Here is an 18,726-nt window from a genome sequence, read left to right on the forward strand (position 1 = left end):
GTATTTTTTTGTGAAAAGAAAATAAAGTTCTTAAAAAATCGATTCACCCAGGGCGAGACTCGGCCATTGCACTCCGGCTGTGCTGACCCCTGCGAATTCCCCAAATGTGGGAATCTCGACTGCATAATTTCTGGTAGTGGGGGACTGCGTTCGCGCTCTCTCCTGATGTGCTTGGTCCAATATCAGATACGGGAGAGTTATGACACCACGAGCTGCGATAGGATCCCAGTTCGAAAGGAGTCGATGCCACTGCTGGTTCCCGGTTTCTTTTAGTTAGAGGTCTGGAGAAGCATTTCAAGCTGGTTACACTACTACTTCTGGACATTCATTCCCTTTTCAAAGTCAGTCGTTTTGCTGTTGTCTGCATTATTTAGGCTGATTATCGAGGTTAGCCTTTATTTGGTCATGGGGGTCTCGGTACTGTATGCTAATTCTCAAGACAGTTTCACACGTTTTCTGATTGCTAGGTTCTGTACCAGTGCAGACATGTCAAACAGTGAATGGCTGTACCTCTATTGTATCCATGCTCAATGAATGAAATCAGTAATAAATGAATATATGTATAGTTATATGAAAAACAAGTGGTTTATCGACTCATCTTCATTTGCAGATTTAGAGGCAGCTTCGATATTCGGGGGAGGTGTAAAACATGGTGCTGATCTTTGGAAAGCAGGAGGCAAAACTGACACGTTCTCATACAAGGAGCTGAAACCAGGCCACCTGGGTGAAGATCAGGTATCGTAACCGCTAGACCATATGGGAGCATACAGCCATGTTGTGCGTTCGTCATGTAAGCAAACTGTAATTGCTGCCTCCATGACCTGCTTGATGGAGAAACACACAAGAGAGTTGGCACTCAGAGTGTCAAAGGGTTGATGTATACTAGGGCTCAGTTGAAATGCAGCGTCAGGACTTTTCCGACTGGTGTCACACAAAGAGAGTACATCCTTTCCTACTGGCTGTGTATGTCTCGGTAACTCGCTGTTATCGTATAGTGCTCAGAATTTGTGTTGTGGCCGCAACAACCCTGGTTCGAATCCGCATACTGGCAGAATAGGAGGAGTACTGCCTGACTGGATCATTGATGAACGACAGAGGCCACTCCGACCTCTTCTTGGTTTTCTTCAATGACTTACTAAGGATCTTATTCACATTCGCCCATGCAGGGGAAGCCAGTTACACCAAAGCAAACGCAGGAAAGTGCATTTCAAGCAGAGACCAGGAGGGACTTGTTTACACCGAGAGTGGGCGGAGAATGGAACAATGCGCCCAGCCCTGTTGCTGGAGCCGATTCTTGATGAGATCTTGGGCTCACTAAGAGGCCCCCGCTGGATGCTAATCTTTCTGTTGTTCTTGCAGGTCCTGCGCTGCTTTTGAGCCGACAGAGCTCGTCCTGCTCTGTCGGCACAGCCCGATTGCAAATGATCGGCTCCACGTACAGAAGGAACGTGCGTTTGGTACAAGAGTGCACGAAGGCACCGGAAATACATTGGGAACAAATGACCGGTCGTTCAAGACCTCTGTGAAGTACAGGAGTGTGCAAAACGAGGCTGCTTCCACCCGATCTCGAACCGGGGACCTTTCGCGTGCTAGGCAAACGTGATAGCCGCTACACTACGGAAACCTGCAGGGACCGCTGTTGGTGCCTTGCTTGCGTTTCGGGCTGAGAAAGGGACGCGTCACTTTAGGCAGGGTGTGCTGGAGAGAGGAACAAAGGGCGCGATGAAACAAAATACCAAAACCCGGGATCAAACCAGGGACCTTTAGATCTTCAGTCTAACGCTCTCCCAACTGAGCTATTTCGGCGGTGCACAAAGCCCACAGCCACCTGCTCCAGCCTTCCTGTGTTGTGGCATGAGCGCACCAAGAGTAGCGGGAGAGTGTTGCAGGAACGTCACTCAGAAGGAAAGCCACCCAGCTGCGCCCTCTGAGCTCTGTCCAGCACATCTTCCTCGCATGGACTCCTGGCTGCGACGGGCAGGAAACAATTAGCAAGAACAGAACGACACCCCATGGGTGTCTCATGACCGCACCTTAGGTTGTGACACGTGCAGGTGTGAGGGGTTGCCGGGCTACTTTGGAGCAGAGCTTGGGCGGAGGGGGGGCGGGAAAGCAGACAAAGAGGTGACACCTCAAGGTCTGCACGATCACAGCTCTCCGCCGCCCCAGGCTTTCGCTCGATAAGCTACTGGACACACCCGCCCCTCCTCACACAGACCGTGGAAAAGCCCCCGAGTGGGAGGGCTCTCTCTTCCTCCCAGGAGCTCTTGGACACGACGCACAGACAGGGCGCGGGGACCTGCCGCCTGCAAACACGGCTCCAGGCAGGACTCCACTCCGCAGGAGCCGCAGAGCAGAGGAGATGGGGGCAGCTTAGCTCCTGTGCAGAGACCTGAGCTGTTGTTCCTGCGGACGCTGTCTTTTCTGCACTCGGGGTAGGAGTGAATGTTGAGTTGCCCTTAGAAATGAAGCAGAGCACTTCAACGGCACGGGTGTGTGTGTGTGCGTGCGCCCTGGTGATTCTGGGAGACAGATCGAACCTGGGCTAAAAGAGAGGGGGCTTAGCCCTCTTCCATTTGCTAGTTCAAAGTTGTACAACCCATTTGTATCTGCTAGGTGGCGCAGTCGTCGTGCACAAAGAACGCTTTGAAAAGCGTCAAAGGCAGGTCATTCCGAGTTGGTTGTTTGTGTTTTCCGTTCAGACGCGAAATGCTGAAATGATCTCTCGGCTCCTCGGTTGTCATCCCTGACATCCCAACCCCGCCACTCACTGTGTAAAGAAGTGTCGTATGGACCTGACACCCACCCGTCCACTCTGTGCTTAAAGCAGTGACGTCAAGCCCTGACATTCCACCCCCTTCACTCCCTGCGTAAGGCACTGTCATATGGCCCTGACATCACACCCCCACCACTCTCTGCGTAAAGCAGTATCGTCAGGCCCTGACATCACACCCCTGCAACTCCCTGCGTAAAGCACTGTCGTATTGCCCTGACACCCACCCCTCCACTCTCTGTGTAAAACAGTGTCGTTTAGCCCTGACATCCCAACCCCGCCACTCTCTGTGTAAAGCAGTATCGTCGGGCCCTGACATCCCACCCCTGCCACTCCCTGCGTAAAGCACTGTCGTATAGCCCTGAAACCCACCCCTCCACTCTCTGTGTAAAACAGTGTCATACGGCCCTGACATCACACCCCTACCACTATCTGCGTAAAGCAATATCGTCAGGCCCTGACATCCCACCCCCGCCACTCTCTACGTAAAGAAGTGCCGTATGGCCCTGACACCCACCCCTCCGCACTCTGCATAAAGCAGTCTCATCTGGCCCTGAAAATCCACCCCCACCACTTTCTGCATAAAGCACTGTCGTATGGCCCTGACATCCAAGCCCTGTCACTCTCTGCGTAAATAAGTGTCGCATGGCCCTGACACCCACCCTTCCACTCTCTGCATGAAGCAGTGTCTTCATGCCCTGACATCCCACCCCTGCCACTATCTGCGTAAAGCAATATCGTCAGGCCCTGACATCCCACCCCCGCCACTCTCTACGTAAAGAAGTGTCGTATGGGATTGACACCCACCCCTCCGCACTCTGCATAAAGCAGTCTCATCTGGCCCTGAAAATCCACCCCCACCACTTTCTGCATAAAGCACTGTCGTATGGCCCTGACATCCAAGCCCTGTCACTCTCTGCGTAAAGCAGTATCGTAAGGCCCTGACATCCCACCCCTCCACTCTCTGTGTTAAGCAGTGCTGTCAGGCTCTGACATCCCAACCCTGCCACTCTCTGAATAAATAAGTGTCGTATAGCCCTGACACCCACCCCTCCACTCTCTGCATTAAGCAGTTTCGTCAGGCCCTGACATCCAACCCCCGCCACTCTCTGCGTAAAGCAGTATGGTCAGGCCCTGACATCCCACCCACGCCACTCTCTGCCTAAAGCACTGTCATATGGCCCTGACACTCACCCCTCCACTCTCTACGTTAAGCAGTGTTGTCAGGCCCTGACATCCCACCCCCTACACTCTCTGCGTAAAGCACTGTCGTATGGCCCTGACACCCACCTCTCCACTCTCTGCAGGAAGCAGTGTCTTCATGCCCTGACATCCCACCCCCGCCACTCTCCACGTAAAGAAGTGTTGTATGGCCCTGACACCCACCCCTCCACTCTCTGCATAAAGCAGTGTTGTTAAGCCTTGACATCCCACACCCTCCACTATCTGCGTTAAGCACTTTCGTATGGCCCTGACATCCCACCCCCGTCACTCTCTGCATAATGCAGTCTCGTGAGGCCCTGACATCCCAACCCCACCACTCTCTGTGTAAAGCAGTATCATCAGGCCCTGACATCCCACCCCTGCCACTCTCTGCGTAAAGTAGTATGGTCAGGCTCTGACATCCCACCCACGACACTCTCTGCCTAAAGCACTGTCATATGGCCCTGACACTCACCCCTCCACTCTCTGCGTTAAGCAGTGTTGTCAGGCCCTGACACCCACCGCTCCGCTCTCTGCATAAACCAGTGTCTTCATGCACTGACATCCCACCCCCGCCAATCTCTGCGTAAGGCAGTATCGTCAGGCCCTGACATCCAACCCCAGCCACTCTCTGAATAAATAAGTGTCGTATAGCCCTGACACCCATCCCTCCACTCTCTGCATTAAGCAGTCTCGTCAGGGCCTGACATCCCACCCCCGCCACTCTCTGCGTAAAGCACTGTCATATGGCCCTGACACTCACCCCTCCACTCTCTGCGTTAAGCACTGTCGTATGGCACTGACACCCACCCCTCCACTCTCTGCAGGAAGCAGTGTCTTCATGCCCTGACATCCCACCCCCGCCACTCTCCACGTAAAGAAGTGTCGTATGGCCCTGACACCCACCCCTCCACTCTCTGCATAAAGCAGTGTTGTTAAGCCTTGACATCCCACACCCTCCACTATCTGCGTTAAGCACTTTCGTATGGCCCTGACATCCCAGCCTCGCCGCTCACTGCATTAAGCACTGTCGTATGGACCTGACACCCACCCCCTCCACTCTCTGCGTAAAGAAGTGTCATATGGCCCTGATACCAACCCCTCCACTCTCTGCGAAAAGCAGTGTCGTCAAGCCCTGACATCCCAACCCCGCCACTCTCTGCGTAAGGAATTGTCGTATGGCCCTGACACCCACCCCTCCACTCTCTGCATAAAGCAGTGTCGTCAAGCCCTGACATCCCACCCCCGCCACTATCTGCGTAAAGCAGTATCGTCAGGCCCTGACATCCCACCCCTGCCACTCTCTGCGAAAAGAAGTGTCGTATGGCCCTGATACCCACCCCTCCACACTCTGCGTTAAGCAGCGCTGTCAGGCTCTGACATCCCAACCCCGCCACTCTCTGCCTAAAGAATTGTCGTATGGCCCCGACACCCACCCCTCCATTTTCTACAAAAAGCATTGTCTTCATGCCCATACATCCCAAACTCACCACTGTCTGCGTAAAGAAATGTCGTATGGCCCTAACATCTAACCCCCGCCACTCTCTACGATAAGCAGTATCGTCAGGCCCTGACATCCCACCCCAGCCACTCTCTGCGTAAAGAAGTGTCGCATGGCCCTGACACCCACCCCTCAACTCTCTGCATAATGCAGTCTTGTGAGGCCCTGACATCCCAACCCCGCCACTCTCTGTGTAAAGCAGTATCATCAGGCCCTGACATCCCACCCCTGCCACTCTCTGCGAAAAGAAGTGTCGTATGGCCCTGATACCCACCCCTCCATTCTCTGCATAAACCAGTGTCTTCTTGCCCTGACATCCCACCCCTGCCACTCTCTGCGTAAAGATGTGTCGCATGGGCCTGACACCCACCCCTCAACTCTCTGCAGAATGCAGTCTCGTGAGGCCCTGACATCCCAACCCCGCCACTCTCTGTGTAAAGCACTGTCGTATGGCCCTGACATCACACCCCTCCACTCTTTGCATTAACCCCTGTCGTATGGCCCTGACACCCACCCCTCCACTCTCTGCATAAAGAAGTGTCGTATGGCCCTGACATCCCAGCCTCGCCGCTCACTGCGTTAAACACTGTCATATGGCCCTGACACCAACCCCCTAAACTCTCTGCGTAAAGAAGTGTCATATGGCCCTGATACCAACCCCTCCACTCTCTGCATTAAGCAGTGCTGTCAGGCTCTGACATCCCAACCCCGCCACTCTCTGCGTAAAGAATTGTCGTATGGCCCTGACACCCACCCCTCCACTCTCTGCATAAAGCAGTGTCCTCAAGCCCTGACATCCCACCCCCGCCACTATCTGTGTAAAGCAGTATCGTCAGGCCCTGACATCCCACCCCTGCCACTCTCTGCGAAAAGAAGTGTCGTATGGCCCTGATACCCACCCCTCCATTCTCTGCATAAACCAGTGTCTTCTTGCCCTGACATCCCACCCCCGCCACTCTCTGCGTAAAGCAGTATCGTCAGGCCCTGACTTCCCACCCCCGCCACTCTCTGCGTTAACCCCTGTCGTATAGCCCTGACACCCACCCCTGCACACTCTGCATAAAGCAGTGTTGTCAAACCCTGACATCCCACACCCTCCACTATCTGCGTAATGCACTGTCGTATGGCCCTGACATCCAACCCCCGCCAATCTCTGCGTAAAGCAGTATCGTCAGGCCCTGACATCCAACCCCCACCACTTTCTGAATAAATAAGTGCCGTATAGCCCTGACACCCACCCCTCCACTCTTTGCATTAAGCAGTCTCGTCAGGCCTTGACATCCCACCCCCTCCACTCTCTGCGTAAAGCAGTATGGTCAGGCCCTGACATCCCACCCACGCTACTCTCTGCCTAAAGCACTGTCACATGGCCCTGACACTCACCCCTCCACTCTCTTCGTTAACACTGTCGTATGGCCCTGACATCCCAGCCTCGCCGCTCACTGCGTTAAGCACTGTCGTATGGCCCTGACACCCACCCCTCCACTCTCTGCGAAAAGCAGTGTCGTCAAGCCCTGACATCCCACCCCCGCCACTATCTGCGTAAAGCAGTATCGTCAGGCCCTGACACTCACCCCTCCACTCTCTGCATTAAGCAGTGCTGTCAGGCTCTGACATCCCAACCCCGCCACTCTCTGCGTAAGGAATTGTCGTATGGCCCTGACACCCACCCCTCCACTCTCTGCATAAAGCAGTGTCGTCAAGCCCTGACATCCCACCCCCGCCACTATCTGCGTAAAGCAGTATCGTCAGGCCCTGACATCCCACCCCTGCCACTCTCTGCGAAAAGAAGTGTCGTATGGCCCTGATACCCACCCCTCCACACTCTGCGTTAAGCAGTGCTGTCAGGCTCTGACATCCCAACCCCGCCACTCTCTGCCTAAAGAATTGTCGTATGGCCCCGACACCCACCCCTCCATTTTCTACAAAAAGCATTGTCTTCATGCCCATACATCCCAAACTCACCACTGTCTGCGTAAAGAAATGTCGTATGGCCCTGACATCTAACCCCCGCCACTCTCTACGATAAGCAGTATCGTCAGGCCCTGACATCCCACCCCAGCCACTCTCTGCGTAAAGAAGTGTCGCATGGCCCTGACACCCACCCCTCAACTCTCTGCATAATGCAGTCTTGTGAGGCCCTGACATCCCAACCCCGCCACTCTCTGTGTAAAGCAGTATCATCAGGCCCTGACATCCCACCCCTGCCACTCTCTGCGAAAAGAAGTGTCGTATGGCCCTGATACCCACCCCTCCATTCTCTGCATAAACCAGTGTCTTCTTGCCCTGACATCCCACCCCCGCCACTCTCTGCGTAAAGCAGTATCGTCAGGCCCTGACTTCCCACCCCCGCCACTCTCTGCGTTAACCCCTGTCGTATAGCCCTGACACCCACCCCTGCACACTCTGCATAAAGCAGTGTTGTCAAACCCTGACATCCCACACCCTCCACTATCTGCGTAATGCACTGTCGTATGGCCCTGACATCCAACCCCCGCCAATCTCTGCGTAAAGCAGTATCGTCAGGCCCTGACATCCAACCCCCACCACTCTCTGAATAAAGAAGTGTCTTATGGCCATGACACCCACCCCTCCACTCTCTGCGTTAAGCAGTCTCGTCAGGCCCTGACATCCCACCCCCTCCACTCTCTGCGTAAAGCAGTATGGTCAGGCCCTGACATCCCACCCACGCTACTCTCTGCCTAAAGCACTGTCACATGGCCCTGACACTCACCCCTCCACTCTCTTCGTTAACACTGTCGTATGGCCCTGACATCCCAGCCTCGCCGCTCACTGCGTTAAGCACTGTCGTATGGCCCTGACACCCACCCCTCCACTCTCTGCGAAAAGCAGTGTCGTCAAGCCCTGACATCCCACCCCCGCCACTATCTGCGTAAAGCAGTATCGTCAGGCCCTGACACTCACCCCTCCACTCTCTGCATTAAGCAGTGCTGTCAGGCTCTGACATCCCAACCCCGCCACTCTCTGCGAAAAGAAGTGTCGTATGGCCCTGATACCCACCCCTCCACACTCTGCGTTAAGCAGTGCTGTCAGGCTCTGACATCCCAACCCCGCCACTCTCTGCCTAAAGAATTGTCGTATGGCCCCGACACCCACCCCTCCATTTTCTACAAAAAGCATTGTCTTCATGCCCATACATCCCAAACTCACCACTGTCTGCGTAAAGAAATGTCGTATGGCCCTAACATCTAACCCCCGCCACTCTCTACGATAAGCAGTATCGTCAGGCCCTGACATCCCACCCCAGCCGCTCTCTGCGTAAAGAAGTGTCGCATGGCCCTGACACCCACCCCTCAACTCTCTGCATAATGCAGTCTTGTGAGGCCCTGACATCCCAACCCCGCCACTCTCTGTGTAAAGCAGTATCATCAGGCCCTGACATCCCACCCCTGCCACTCTCTGCGTAAAGTAGTATTGTCAGGCTCTGACATCCCACCCACGACACTCTCTGCCTAAAGCACTGTCATATGGCCCTGACACTCACCCCTCCACTCTCTGCGTTAAGCAGTGTTGTCAGGCCCTGACACCCACCCCTCCACTCTCTGCATGAAGCAGTGTATTTATGCCCTGACATCCCACCCCTCCACTCTCTGCATAAACCAGTGTCTTCATGCACTGACATCCCACCCCCGCCAATCTCTGCGTAAAGCAGTATCGTCAGGGCCTGACATCCCACCCCCGCCACTTTCTGCGTAAAGCACTGTCATATGGCCCTGACACTCACCCCTCCACTCTCTGCGTTAAGCACGGTCGTATGGCCCTGACATCCCAGCCTCGCCGCTCACTGCGTTAAGCACTGTCGTATGGCCCTGACACCCACCCCTCCACTCTCTGCGAAAAGAAGTGTCGTATGGCCCTGATACCCACCCCTCCACTCTCTGCGTTAAGCAGTGCTGTCAGGATCTGACATCCAAACCCGCGACTCTCTCCGTAAAGAATTGTCGTATGGCCCTGACACCCACCCCTCCATTCTCTGCATAAACCAGTGTCTTCATGCCCTGAAATCCCACTCCTGCCACCCTCTACGTAAAGAAGTGTCATATGGCCCTGATACCAACCCCTCCACTCTCTGCGTTACGCAGTGCTGTCAGGCTCTGACATCCCAGCCTCGCCGCTCACTGCGTTAACCCCTGTCGTATGGCCCTGAAACCCACCCTTCCACTCTGCATAAAGAAGTCTCATCAGGCCCTGACATCCCACCCCCGCCACTCTCTGCGTAAAGCACTGTCGTATGGCCCTGACATCCAACCCCTTCCACTCTCTGCGTATAGCAGTATCGTCAGGCCCTGACATCCCACCCCTGCCACTCTGTGCGTAAAGAAGTGTCTTATGGCCATGACACCCACCCCTCCACTCTCTGCGTTAAGCAGTGTTGTCAGGCCCTGACATCCCACCCCCGCCACTCTCTGCATAAAGCAGTACGGTCAGGCTCTGACATCCTACCCCCGCCACCTTCTGCCTAAAGCACTGTCATATGGCCCTGACACCCACCCCTCCACTCTCTGCGTTAAGCAGTGTTGTCAGGCCCTGACATCCCGCCCCCTCCACTCTGCGTAAAGCACTGTCGTATAGCCCTGACATCCCAGCCTCGCCACTCACTGCGTTAAGCACTGTCATATGGCCCTGAGACCCACCCCTCCACTCTCTACGTAAAGAAGTGTCGTATGGCCCTGACATCCCATCCCCGCTACTCTCTGCATAAATCAGTGTCAAGTAATAGGTTTATTCCATGCTGAAAAAAAGAAGAAAGAGAACACAACGTTTTCGGCCGTGGAGCCTTCTTCAGGTGTGAGAGAGACAGGGCAGTAGGCAAAGGTAAAGTAGCGGGAGAACAAAGGTTGGGAGGGAGGAGGAGTGAGAGGCGGGAGCAGGGGACAGAAAGAGAGGCCAATCAAGAGGTGTGAAGTCAGAATGGGTGCAGAGAGGTGTGAAATGAAACTTCCAATGAATGGAGAAAATTTAAAAGAACAGTAATCTGTCGTTAAGGGAAGGGAGAATGTGTGATCCTAGCTGCAGAATAATTTTAGTTTCAGTGGTCTTTCTGATGTATGAGTTCGGAAAACCGTCTTTGAGAACACAGACGGAGAGATTAGAGTGGTCGTGGCCGTCAAAGGAATGCAGTTTTTACGGCGGGAGTTCCTGATCGGGTTGATGGTCCCGGGGGTGTTTTTGGCTCGGGCAAGGGCCTTGTCAATCACACTGCTGGGGTATCCTCTGTTGATGAAAAATGAGTACATTTCGAGGGCTTGGTTCTCGAAGTCGATGTCGTCGCTGCATAATCGTCGTAACCTAAGGAATTGTGAAAAAGGAAGAGAGTTTTTAGTGTGGTTGGGGTGAAATTAGCTGTACAGGAGGTAGCTGTGTGAATCCGTGGGTTTGTAATAAACTGAAGTGGACAGTCGGGGGTAGTTGATAGACAAGTGGATGTCTAGAAACGGAAGAGTGGTGGAAGATATGTTAACCGTATATTTGAGGGACGGGTGGAAGTTGGTGAAATGGTGCAGGAAGAACTCAAGCTGATCGTTGGAGCATGTGGCGGCACCGACGCAGTCATCAATATATCGCTTGTAGAGGTCAGGGACATAGCCAGTGTAGGAAGCGAAGAAGCGTTCTTCTACCCAGCTGACAAAAATGTTGGCATAGCTGGGTCCCATTCTGGTGCCCATGGCAACTCCACTGACCTGTTGGTAAAAAAGATTATTGAAAGAGAATGCGTTCAGTGTGAGGACCAATTCTGCACGGCGTACCAGGGTGTGGGTGGGTGGATCAAGCACTGTGCGTTTGTCCAGCGTGTGCTTGAGGGCTGTAAGGCCGTCATTATGGGGAATGACGGTGTACAGAGATGTGATGTCCATGGTAAAAATGTAGCATTCGGTACCCTGAAATTGGAAATCATTAAAAAGTTGGAGCGCGTTGTTGGTGTCTTTGATGTATGACGGAAGATCTTCAACCAGCAGTCTCATGAGGCTGTCGAGAAAGGCTGAGATGTAAGTAGTTGGACAGTTACATGCTGATACGATGGGGCGTCCAGGGGTGTCCGGTTTGTGGATTTTGGGGAGGAGGAAAAATTGAGATACCTATGGATGTTCCATGATGAGCCGGTTCGCCTCCTGGGGGAGCTCGTTACTGCTGATAAAAAGGGAAATGGTGGATACCACTTCCTTTTGGTAGTCAGTGGTAGGGTCCTGTTGGAGAGGGAGGTAGGCAGAAGTGTCAGTTAGTTGTCTAGAGGCTTCAAAGATATATAGATCCTTACGCCACACCACAACAGCACCTCCTTTGTCCGCTGGTTTGATGACAATATCATCCCTGTTGCGGAGAGACTGGAGAGCCTGATTTTCTCCTTGGGTGAGGTTAGACCTATGTTTACTGGGTATAGGGAGTGCCTTGGGAACTTGATTAGTGCATTGGTTGATGAAATAATCAACTGGTGGAAAACGGCCAGAGGAGGGAGTCCAACAGCTCTGTTTGGGATTAATGTTGTTAATGACATCGATAACCAGGTTGTTATCAGCTGCCTGTGAAGAGAAATTGTCGGCAAAATGTGCTCTGAGACGGATCCTGCGGTAAAAGCGGTTAAGGTCGACATTGGTCTGGGTGATGTCCAGTTTCCTGGGAACTGGTACAAAACTGAGCCCTTTGCTGAGGAGGGATCGCTCATCCTGTGAAAGGGAAAGGTCAGAAGGTATGGTGACAACAAGGTTAGGGTTGGTGAGGGTGTTCGGGGTGTTGATGGTTTTCTTCTGTAGAAGATGACTGAGTTTTTTGTCCTTCTCTGTAGTGAGAAACTGGTAGAGTTTAGAGTTGAGAGATCTAATGAGGTTAGTTATGAAGGGAAGATGATGTGGAGCTGTCAGCCGTAGAAATTCCTTAGCCTCTTTGATGTTGTTGTGGATAATCTGTTTTTTGAGGGAGAAAATGGTAGAGAGCATTAGTTTCCTAGAAAATTGTTTTAGAAGTCTCTGAGTGTTACTCTGGGTGGTATCAGAGTCAAAAGAAAAGGTATTAAATTTAAGGCGAAATCCTTTAGGGATGATATTATGTCGACGACATCTGTAAAGGAATAGAAGGTGGTTAGAAAGCCTGGTCTTGGAAGAGATAGCTGTAAAGAGACGGAATGCTGGTTTAGTGAGAGAAGCGGGCAAGTGGCCCAGGGAGGAAGAGAAGGTATGACGAAGAGATCTAGAAAAAGATTTGGAGGAAGGCATAGTGGGTCGCATATATTTTCGTTTTTCTCTTTTTTACATAACACGCTTTCGAGAAATAGACTGTCTTGTAATGAAAGCTGCATTAGAAAATGTGTATCTAAATTAAAATCGGGAATATGTCTTTTGCGTTATTCAGCTTTCTTAGCGCTTGGGTCTCGATTCAGATATTGCAATGAAAGCAACAGGGGAGTAAGTTGTCCTTTTCTAAATCAAAGGTGATCTGCTCACAAGGAAGTATAAAAACTTCAGCGTTTACTTTTTGAAGACCGCAAATTGTCGAAACACTGTCGCTTCATAAGCTAATAAGTAACATTTCTGAGCACGCATTGTATTACTAATGCTATTATTAATTAAAAAAAAGCTTAAATTCACATAATGGAATTTGGACGGCTCAAAGTAGTCTATTCCTTGTACACCTTTACTTGCCCGCTGAGTAGAGTTTTAACCAACGGCAGCAGAAGTAGCACTAATAGCAACAGTGTGGTTAGAGTGTCACAATACACTCTATGAAAGAATTGCGGCTTCAGATCGTTTTGTTCTGTTGAAGCTGCCTACAGGCTCCGATTTGCTGACATTGGCTGTGATCTTTTTCATGAAATTCTTCACATATTTGAAATATTTAATTCGGGTTCGCCTAATACACGATGCAACCCGTACCTGCAGCAGAATGCTGTGGCACACGAAGCCGTTTTGTTTATCGGTTGTAAGGATTGAGGAGCGTACTACAAATCGAGCAAGCGAAAAGAAAATTAAACAGGAGTCAGGAGTTTTTGGATTGCTAATCCATTGTGCTCTGCTCATCTAGGTTCAAATTCCATTCTTGTCATGGTTAAGGCCTGAGACGTGTGTGTTTTTTCTAAACGGTGTTTGCATTTGTTTCCTCCTTTACTCCTGTAAACTCAGGATTTTTTTTTCTTTGGTGGCAACAATACGCTTCTGCAATACAGTAAATGGTAGACTCTGCTTTCAAATTAGCTGCACCAGGCATTCGGATACAGAAAAACACAGGGATTTAAAATTCAGAAATATGAATGGCCAATTGCTTACAGCTAGGGTTTTTACGTTTTCTTATTTAGCGATTTGTGTATCAATCTTTTAACAATTCATTAAAATGCTAACAATATGTAAAATCAAAACAACAGCACCTTTAAATGCTGGGGAGACAGGTAGTTGTTTTTTTCATCAGATGCCAATCTCTAATGCTGTGTGTGAGAGCTTACATACCTTTCCTTTTCTCACATTTTCTGACAACTATTCCAAAGGGGCACCCTGTCAGCTCCTAATACTTTTTAAAAGTCTGCCTGCATGTTTGATTATTGTCGTTTTATTTAGAAAAAGTTCAATATTGATCATAACTAAAGAAAATTAGGATCACGAATAAAAAAAGGGCTGAAGATGCGAGTCGCTCTTGAATCAGAGCTGGGCGACACGGGCTTCTGTTCTGATATGATTGTACGAAAAGCAGGAGGAATCTCTTCTCTCCTATGGAGCATGAGCTGAATCAGGAGTGAGACATTTCGTATGCTCGTGCATATGTTAACGTATGACCTACATCGTAAAACTAAATTAAAAACTAACATTAAGTTGTCAAAGACATTCATTTATACTGTATACAAACAAGAGACACACATAGTAATGATTCTACATTAGCTTGTCCTGCACTGATCAGACTAATTGAAATGTATGAAAGCCCGTTTCCGCCAGGGAGTTACAAAAAAACGCGCTATGGTATCGCAGAATTCCGGCTAAGTAACTCAGAATTGCGACTTAGTAACTCACAACTCCGACTTTATATCTCACATTTGCAACTTCGAAATAGCCCATATTTCATTGTCTGTCCTTTTGTTATTGTAACGGATTCGGGTTCTACCCAGCAAGACCTGGGTTTGAGCCAATACGGGGTTTGAGGCACGAAGTAGGGTGGGAGCGGCGAGGGCACAAGCCCTAGAACCCGAATCCGTTACAATAACAAAAGGACAGACAATGAAATATGGGCTATTTCGAAGTCGCAAATGTGAGAGATAAAGTCAAAATTCTGAGTTTTTAGGTCGCAATTCTATGATTCTAAGTCACAATTCAGAGATACCATAGTGCGTTTTTTTTTACTCCCTGGTGGAAACGGGCTTCCATAGGTTCTCAGTGCTGCGAAGCAAAAGCAATCTCTGGAAAATCAGACAAATTATTATCAGATCATGTCAAAAGCTGATCAGTATTTCTTTACTGGGAAGCAAAGAAATGCTTGTATTACACATTTTAATATGACATGCAATTACACATGAAAAATAGTAAAATTATTTTCATTGCAGTACGTGTTGATAGAACAGCCCCCTCGATAAAAGAAAGTGTGGACGGACGTGTCGCATGTTCCGTACTCTGTCTGACAGCGAGTTTAACACACTTTCCTCGGAAATTAGAAACTAATTGAACAATAAATTAATCTGAGCAAATTTTACACGTGTGGGTGATTTAATTCTGTCGAAATTGCGTGGAACTCCTCCGCTGAGCTCAGATACACACGGGAAAGTGTTCAGGCGGCTTCACGGAGTCCCGCCTCAGACTGGAAGCAGGTTCTAATTAGACGCTGAGAACAATCCGGGTCTCTGTGTGTAATTGATTGTGTTGATTGAGCGGTAGTGTGACCAGGTGTGCGGTAGCAGGTCCTGCCAGTATAAAAACCTAGTCACCGCGTTCACACTTTATGCTTTCTTGCTTCAACACGGTTTTGTGGTTTACTTATTTTACTCCTGTAGCAATTAAGCGGGACGTTAATTTGGCGATGCGCTCGTTTCTCTTTATCCTGTGCCTGTGCGCAGGGGCCGGGCTCCCCGCACTGGTCTCCGCCGGGCCGGCTGGCTGGGACTCTCGGGAATTGGCGCTCCAGGCCGACCTCCCGGCTCCTGAAGATGCAGCCCAGTTGGAGGACTTGAACCTGGCAGATGCGCCCTCCGAAGACCTCTCTGCAAGCGAGAACGACTCGCAGTCCTTGGCTCCCGACTTTCGCCGCCTTCCCGTATCCAGAGACGCGTACTCGCCCTACTTCGACAAGGAGAAGATGAAGCCCGAAGCCGGCAGCCGCCCCTTACCCGCCTACATCAAGAGCGTCCTGTTTCCTCCCCAGCGAGGGCGGCGGGCGGCAGCCGGCTCGCCCGGCCATCGGGGGCACCCGAGGAGTGGCTGTGTGGTGCGACTCCAGCAGGATGTACGTGAGGGTCAGTCGGCTGCTGTTCGGCTTCAGCTGTCGGCCATCGGAGGTGACCTTGGGCAACTGCAGCGTCAGCCGAACCACACGCAGTTACTTCTACTTCATCTACGGGCTTCACGAGTGCGACACCGAGCGATCGGTAAGCGGGTCTTCATCTACAGGCAGTGTATCGATGTGAGCTGTAGGGCTAGTGTCGGGGTTGTCTTTCCTGTGAATATCCCTTCCTCTGTGACCCTGCAGGTTGTCCAGGGCCGCCTGGTGTACTCCAACACTCTCCGCTATGCCCTGCCCTCCTCCAGTGCGCCTGTGCATCTCTTCATTCCCTTCTCTGTGCCGGTCAAGTGCTCCTACAACAGGTAGGCAGGGCTCTGCTGCTGCTGAGAAGCCGCTGGGAAAGTGTCCAGAAGCCCCTCATCCCCTCTGTCCTGCAGGTTCCACTACTCCTACAAGGTTGGCTATGTCCCCATGTGGGCCAGGAGAAGGACCTTCTTCAAGGACCTGAAGAACAAGCACAGCTTTGTGCTGCTCACCACCAACTGTAAGCTCCTTGAGTGAGTGGCTCCTCCTGCCTGCAACGGGTGCTGTGTGCAGGTGTAATGCTGCCTCTGGATGTGAACCAGACTGTGGCAGCTGTAGTGCCTAGAGCTGCCAGCTTGCCTTCACTGATGGCAGAAGGTCCTTCTCTGTCCCTCTATTGGCCTTGATCCCTTAATGCTGTGACCTTCCCTCTTGCAGCATGAAGTGACTGAGCTGTACATGCACTGTGTCATGGCTGTGGCTCCTGCTAAAGCAACACCAGGGACCAAGTCCTGCACCTACAACAGGGAGGCGAAGAGGTACTTCTGCAAGGAGCCTGCTGAGGGTGCTCTGGGACATGCCAGGTGGAGGCCTCACCTGTCCTCCTCAACTCCAGGTGGGAGGAGCTGTATGGTGACCATGAGGTCTGTGCCTGCTGTGAGTCCAGGTGTGCTGGCAGCTGGAATGAAGGTGGGTCTGGTTCTCTATCCCTTGTGGATGCATCTCTGCCCAAGAGACAACCATGCTTGGACAACTGAGGAATGATCCCATGCTGGACAAAGGGACTGTTTAGATGAGTAGCATCACTGTGGGACTCTGGGTATAGCAGATCCCTCACTCCTGGGTGCTGCTTGTCCACAGGTACCAGGAGCCTGGTGACCAGCAGTCGGGTGGCTGTGGCACCGGTAGAAGCTCCTTTGGATGTGGGAGCTGACTGGACTGAGGATGAGGAGGGAGACCCTCAGAGCTCCAGTGAAGATGCTGAGAGCACCAGTGAGGATGTGGAGGGGGCAGAGGACTTTGGAGATGTTAGCCAGTGGACAGGTAGGGTCTGGCAGGAGGAGCTCCTGTAGGGGTGGGTGTCCTGCAGTGTAGCTGGATTGTTCTCCTTCTTCCTCCCCAGGTGCCTGAATGAAGGCTCCAGCCTGGCCCTTGTGACTCTCCTGCCTCCACTTGCCTTGTAATGGCAACATCTCAATAAAGCTGTGAAAGACCCTTCTGCTTGCCCTTGTTTCTTTATGGTTTATAGGTTTGAATGGGGTGGAGAGATTCAAGGAAAGTGAGACCCATTAATCAATGAAAGTATTTTCTGAAAATGTCTGGAGTAATAAAGCATTGTACTGGGGGAATATGGCTGCATTATTCCTTGGGCAGGGCAGTGTGACTTTTTTTTTTTTAGTGTGGGAGAGACAGAGGTGTTCAACATACTGGAAATCCTCCCATTTCCAAGAGGGGTAGTGCTTATGGAGTGTGAGTTGCTACTGTAGTGCCCGGTAAGAGTGAGATCTGGTGTCCTATTCTAGGCTGCACAAACTGTCTAAAATAAACACAAGGAAGGAATTGTCAACAGGGGCTTGGTGTAAAGTAGGCCTTCCCTTCCTTAGCAGAGGAACGATACTGGTGCACAAACATCAGTGAATAATGGTGCAGTTAAAATCTTGGAGGTCTTGTCTTATGGGTGTTGGTTTCACAGCAGTGGTATTGGACAGTCATGAGAAGTATTAGGATTGAGACTGGAGATCCCAGTACTTGACTGGGAAGACAGGTGTTCACAACCACCTCTACCAGCAGCACAGACTGTGTAGATTGAGACTGAATGCTTACTACACAAAGCCTCTCCCCTGTTTCAGTGTCCCATGTCATGAATTTCAAGTGAATCCTAGTCTCCCTTTGTGACTACCTATAATTTGCACAAATCCTGCTGGCCTACTAACACTGTTAATTTTTAGCCCTACTGCACTGCCCTATTAAAGCTTCAAGGATTTAGGATAAACTATTTTATATAATGGTTCCAAAGGTGGCTTCTCAAAGTACTTGACATAATTACAATTAGAATACACAGGATAAAACTGTTCCAATAGACAGAGGAGACCATGGATGGTGGTACTGAGGAAAGTAGAAGCAGAGGGGTAAAGAATGGAACCAGTTCAGTAAAGGCTCTTCTACAGAAGAAGGTGTTGAGTCTGAATTTGAAGGAGTTTAGGGAAGGTGACTCTGGTATCCTTGGGGAGAGAGTTCCAGAGCTTGGGTGCATAACAGGAGAGGGCCTTGTCACTCACACAGTGTAGACGGGCTTGGGGGACAGTTAGGAGACCAGAATAAGAAGAGCGAAGGTTATGAGGTGGGGAGTAGGGTGATAATAGATCAAACTGCTATTGAGGTGCAACTGAAATGTGACAGCATGTTCTACAATTTATGCAAGAAAGGGTAATGTTAGGCTTTTATGGACCGTTGGTACAACAGCAGTGCTCAAGGATTCATTTCTAATATTGAGGACAATGGGTTATATACCCATAGTTCT

At 50.9% G+C, this 18,726-nt stretch overlaps 1 protein-coding gene, 1 long non-coding RNA gene and 1 other non-coding gene across 3 annotated transcripts; all 3 read left to right on the forward strand.

Moving 5' to 3' along the window:
- Positions 1 to 165, forward strand: LOC148665679 (U1 spliceosomal RNA). The gene has a single exon (XR_015938559.1). It is a non-coding gene; the product is annotated as a U1 spliceosomal RNA (small nuclear RNA).
- Positions 166 to 15,502: 15,337 nt separating this feature from the next.
- Positions 15,503 to 16,738, forward strand: LOC148665680 (uncharacterized). Its single transcript, XM_088632393.1, has 3 exons — positions 15,503 to 16,047; positions 16,149 to 16,264; positions 16,340 to 16,738. Exons 1-3 carry the CDS (start codon positions 15,904 to 15,906, stop codon positions 16,461 to 16,463), a joined length of 384 nt encoding a protein of 127 aa, XP_088488519.1. The 5' UTR covers positions 15,503 to 15,903; the 3' UTR covers positions 16,464 to 16,738.
- Positions 16,739 to 17,072: 334 nt separating this feature from the next.
- On the forward strand, positions 17,073 to 17,420 carry LOC148665681 (uncharacterized). The gene is made up of 2 exons (XR_015936917.1): positions 17,073 to 17,249; positions 17,329 to 17,420. It is a non-coding gene; the product is annotated as an uncharacterized LOC148665681 (long non-coding RNA).
- Positions 17,421 to 18,726: the final 1,306 nt, after the last annotated feature.

Source organism: Lepisosteus platostomus, chromosome 5, assembly GCF_059453375.1.
Source record: "Lepisosteus platostomus isolate fLepPlt1 chromosome 5, fLepPlt1.hap1, whole genome shotgun sequence".
Taxonomy (NCBI): Eukaryota; Metazoa; Chordata; class Actinopteri; order Semionotiformes; family Lepisosteidae; genus Lepisosteus; species Lepisosteus platostomus.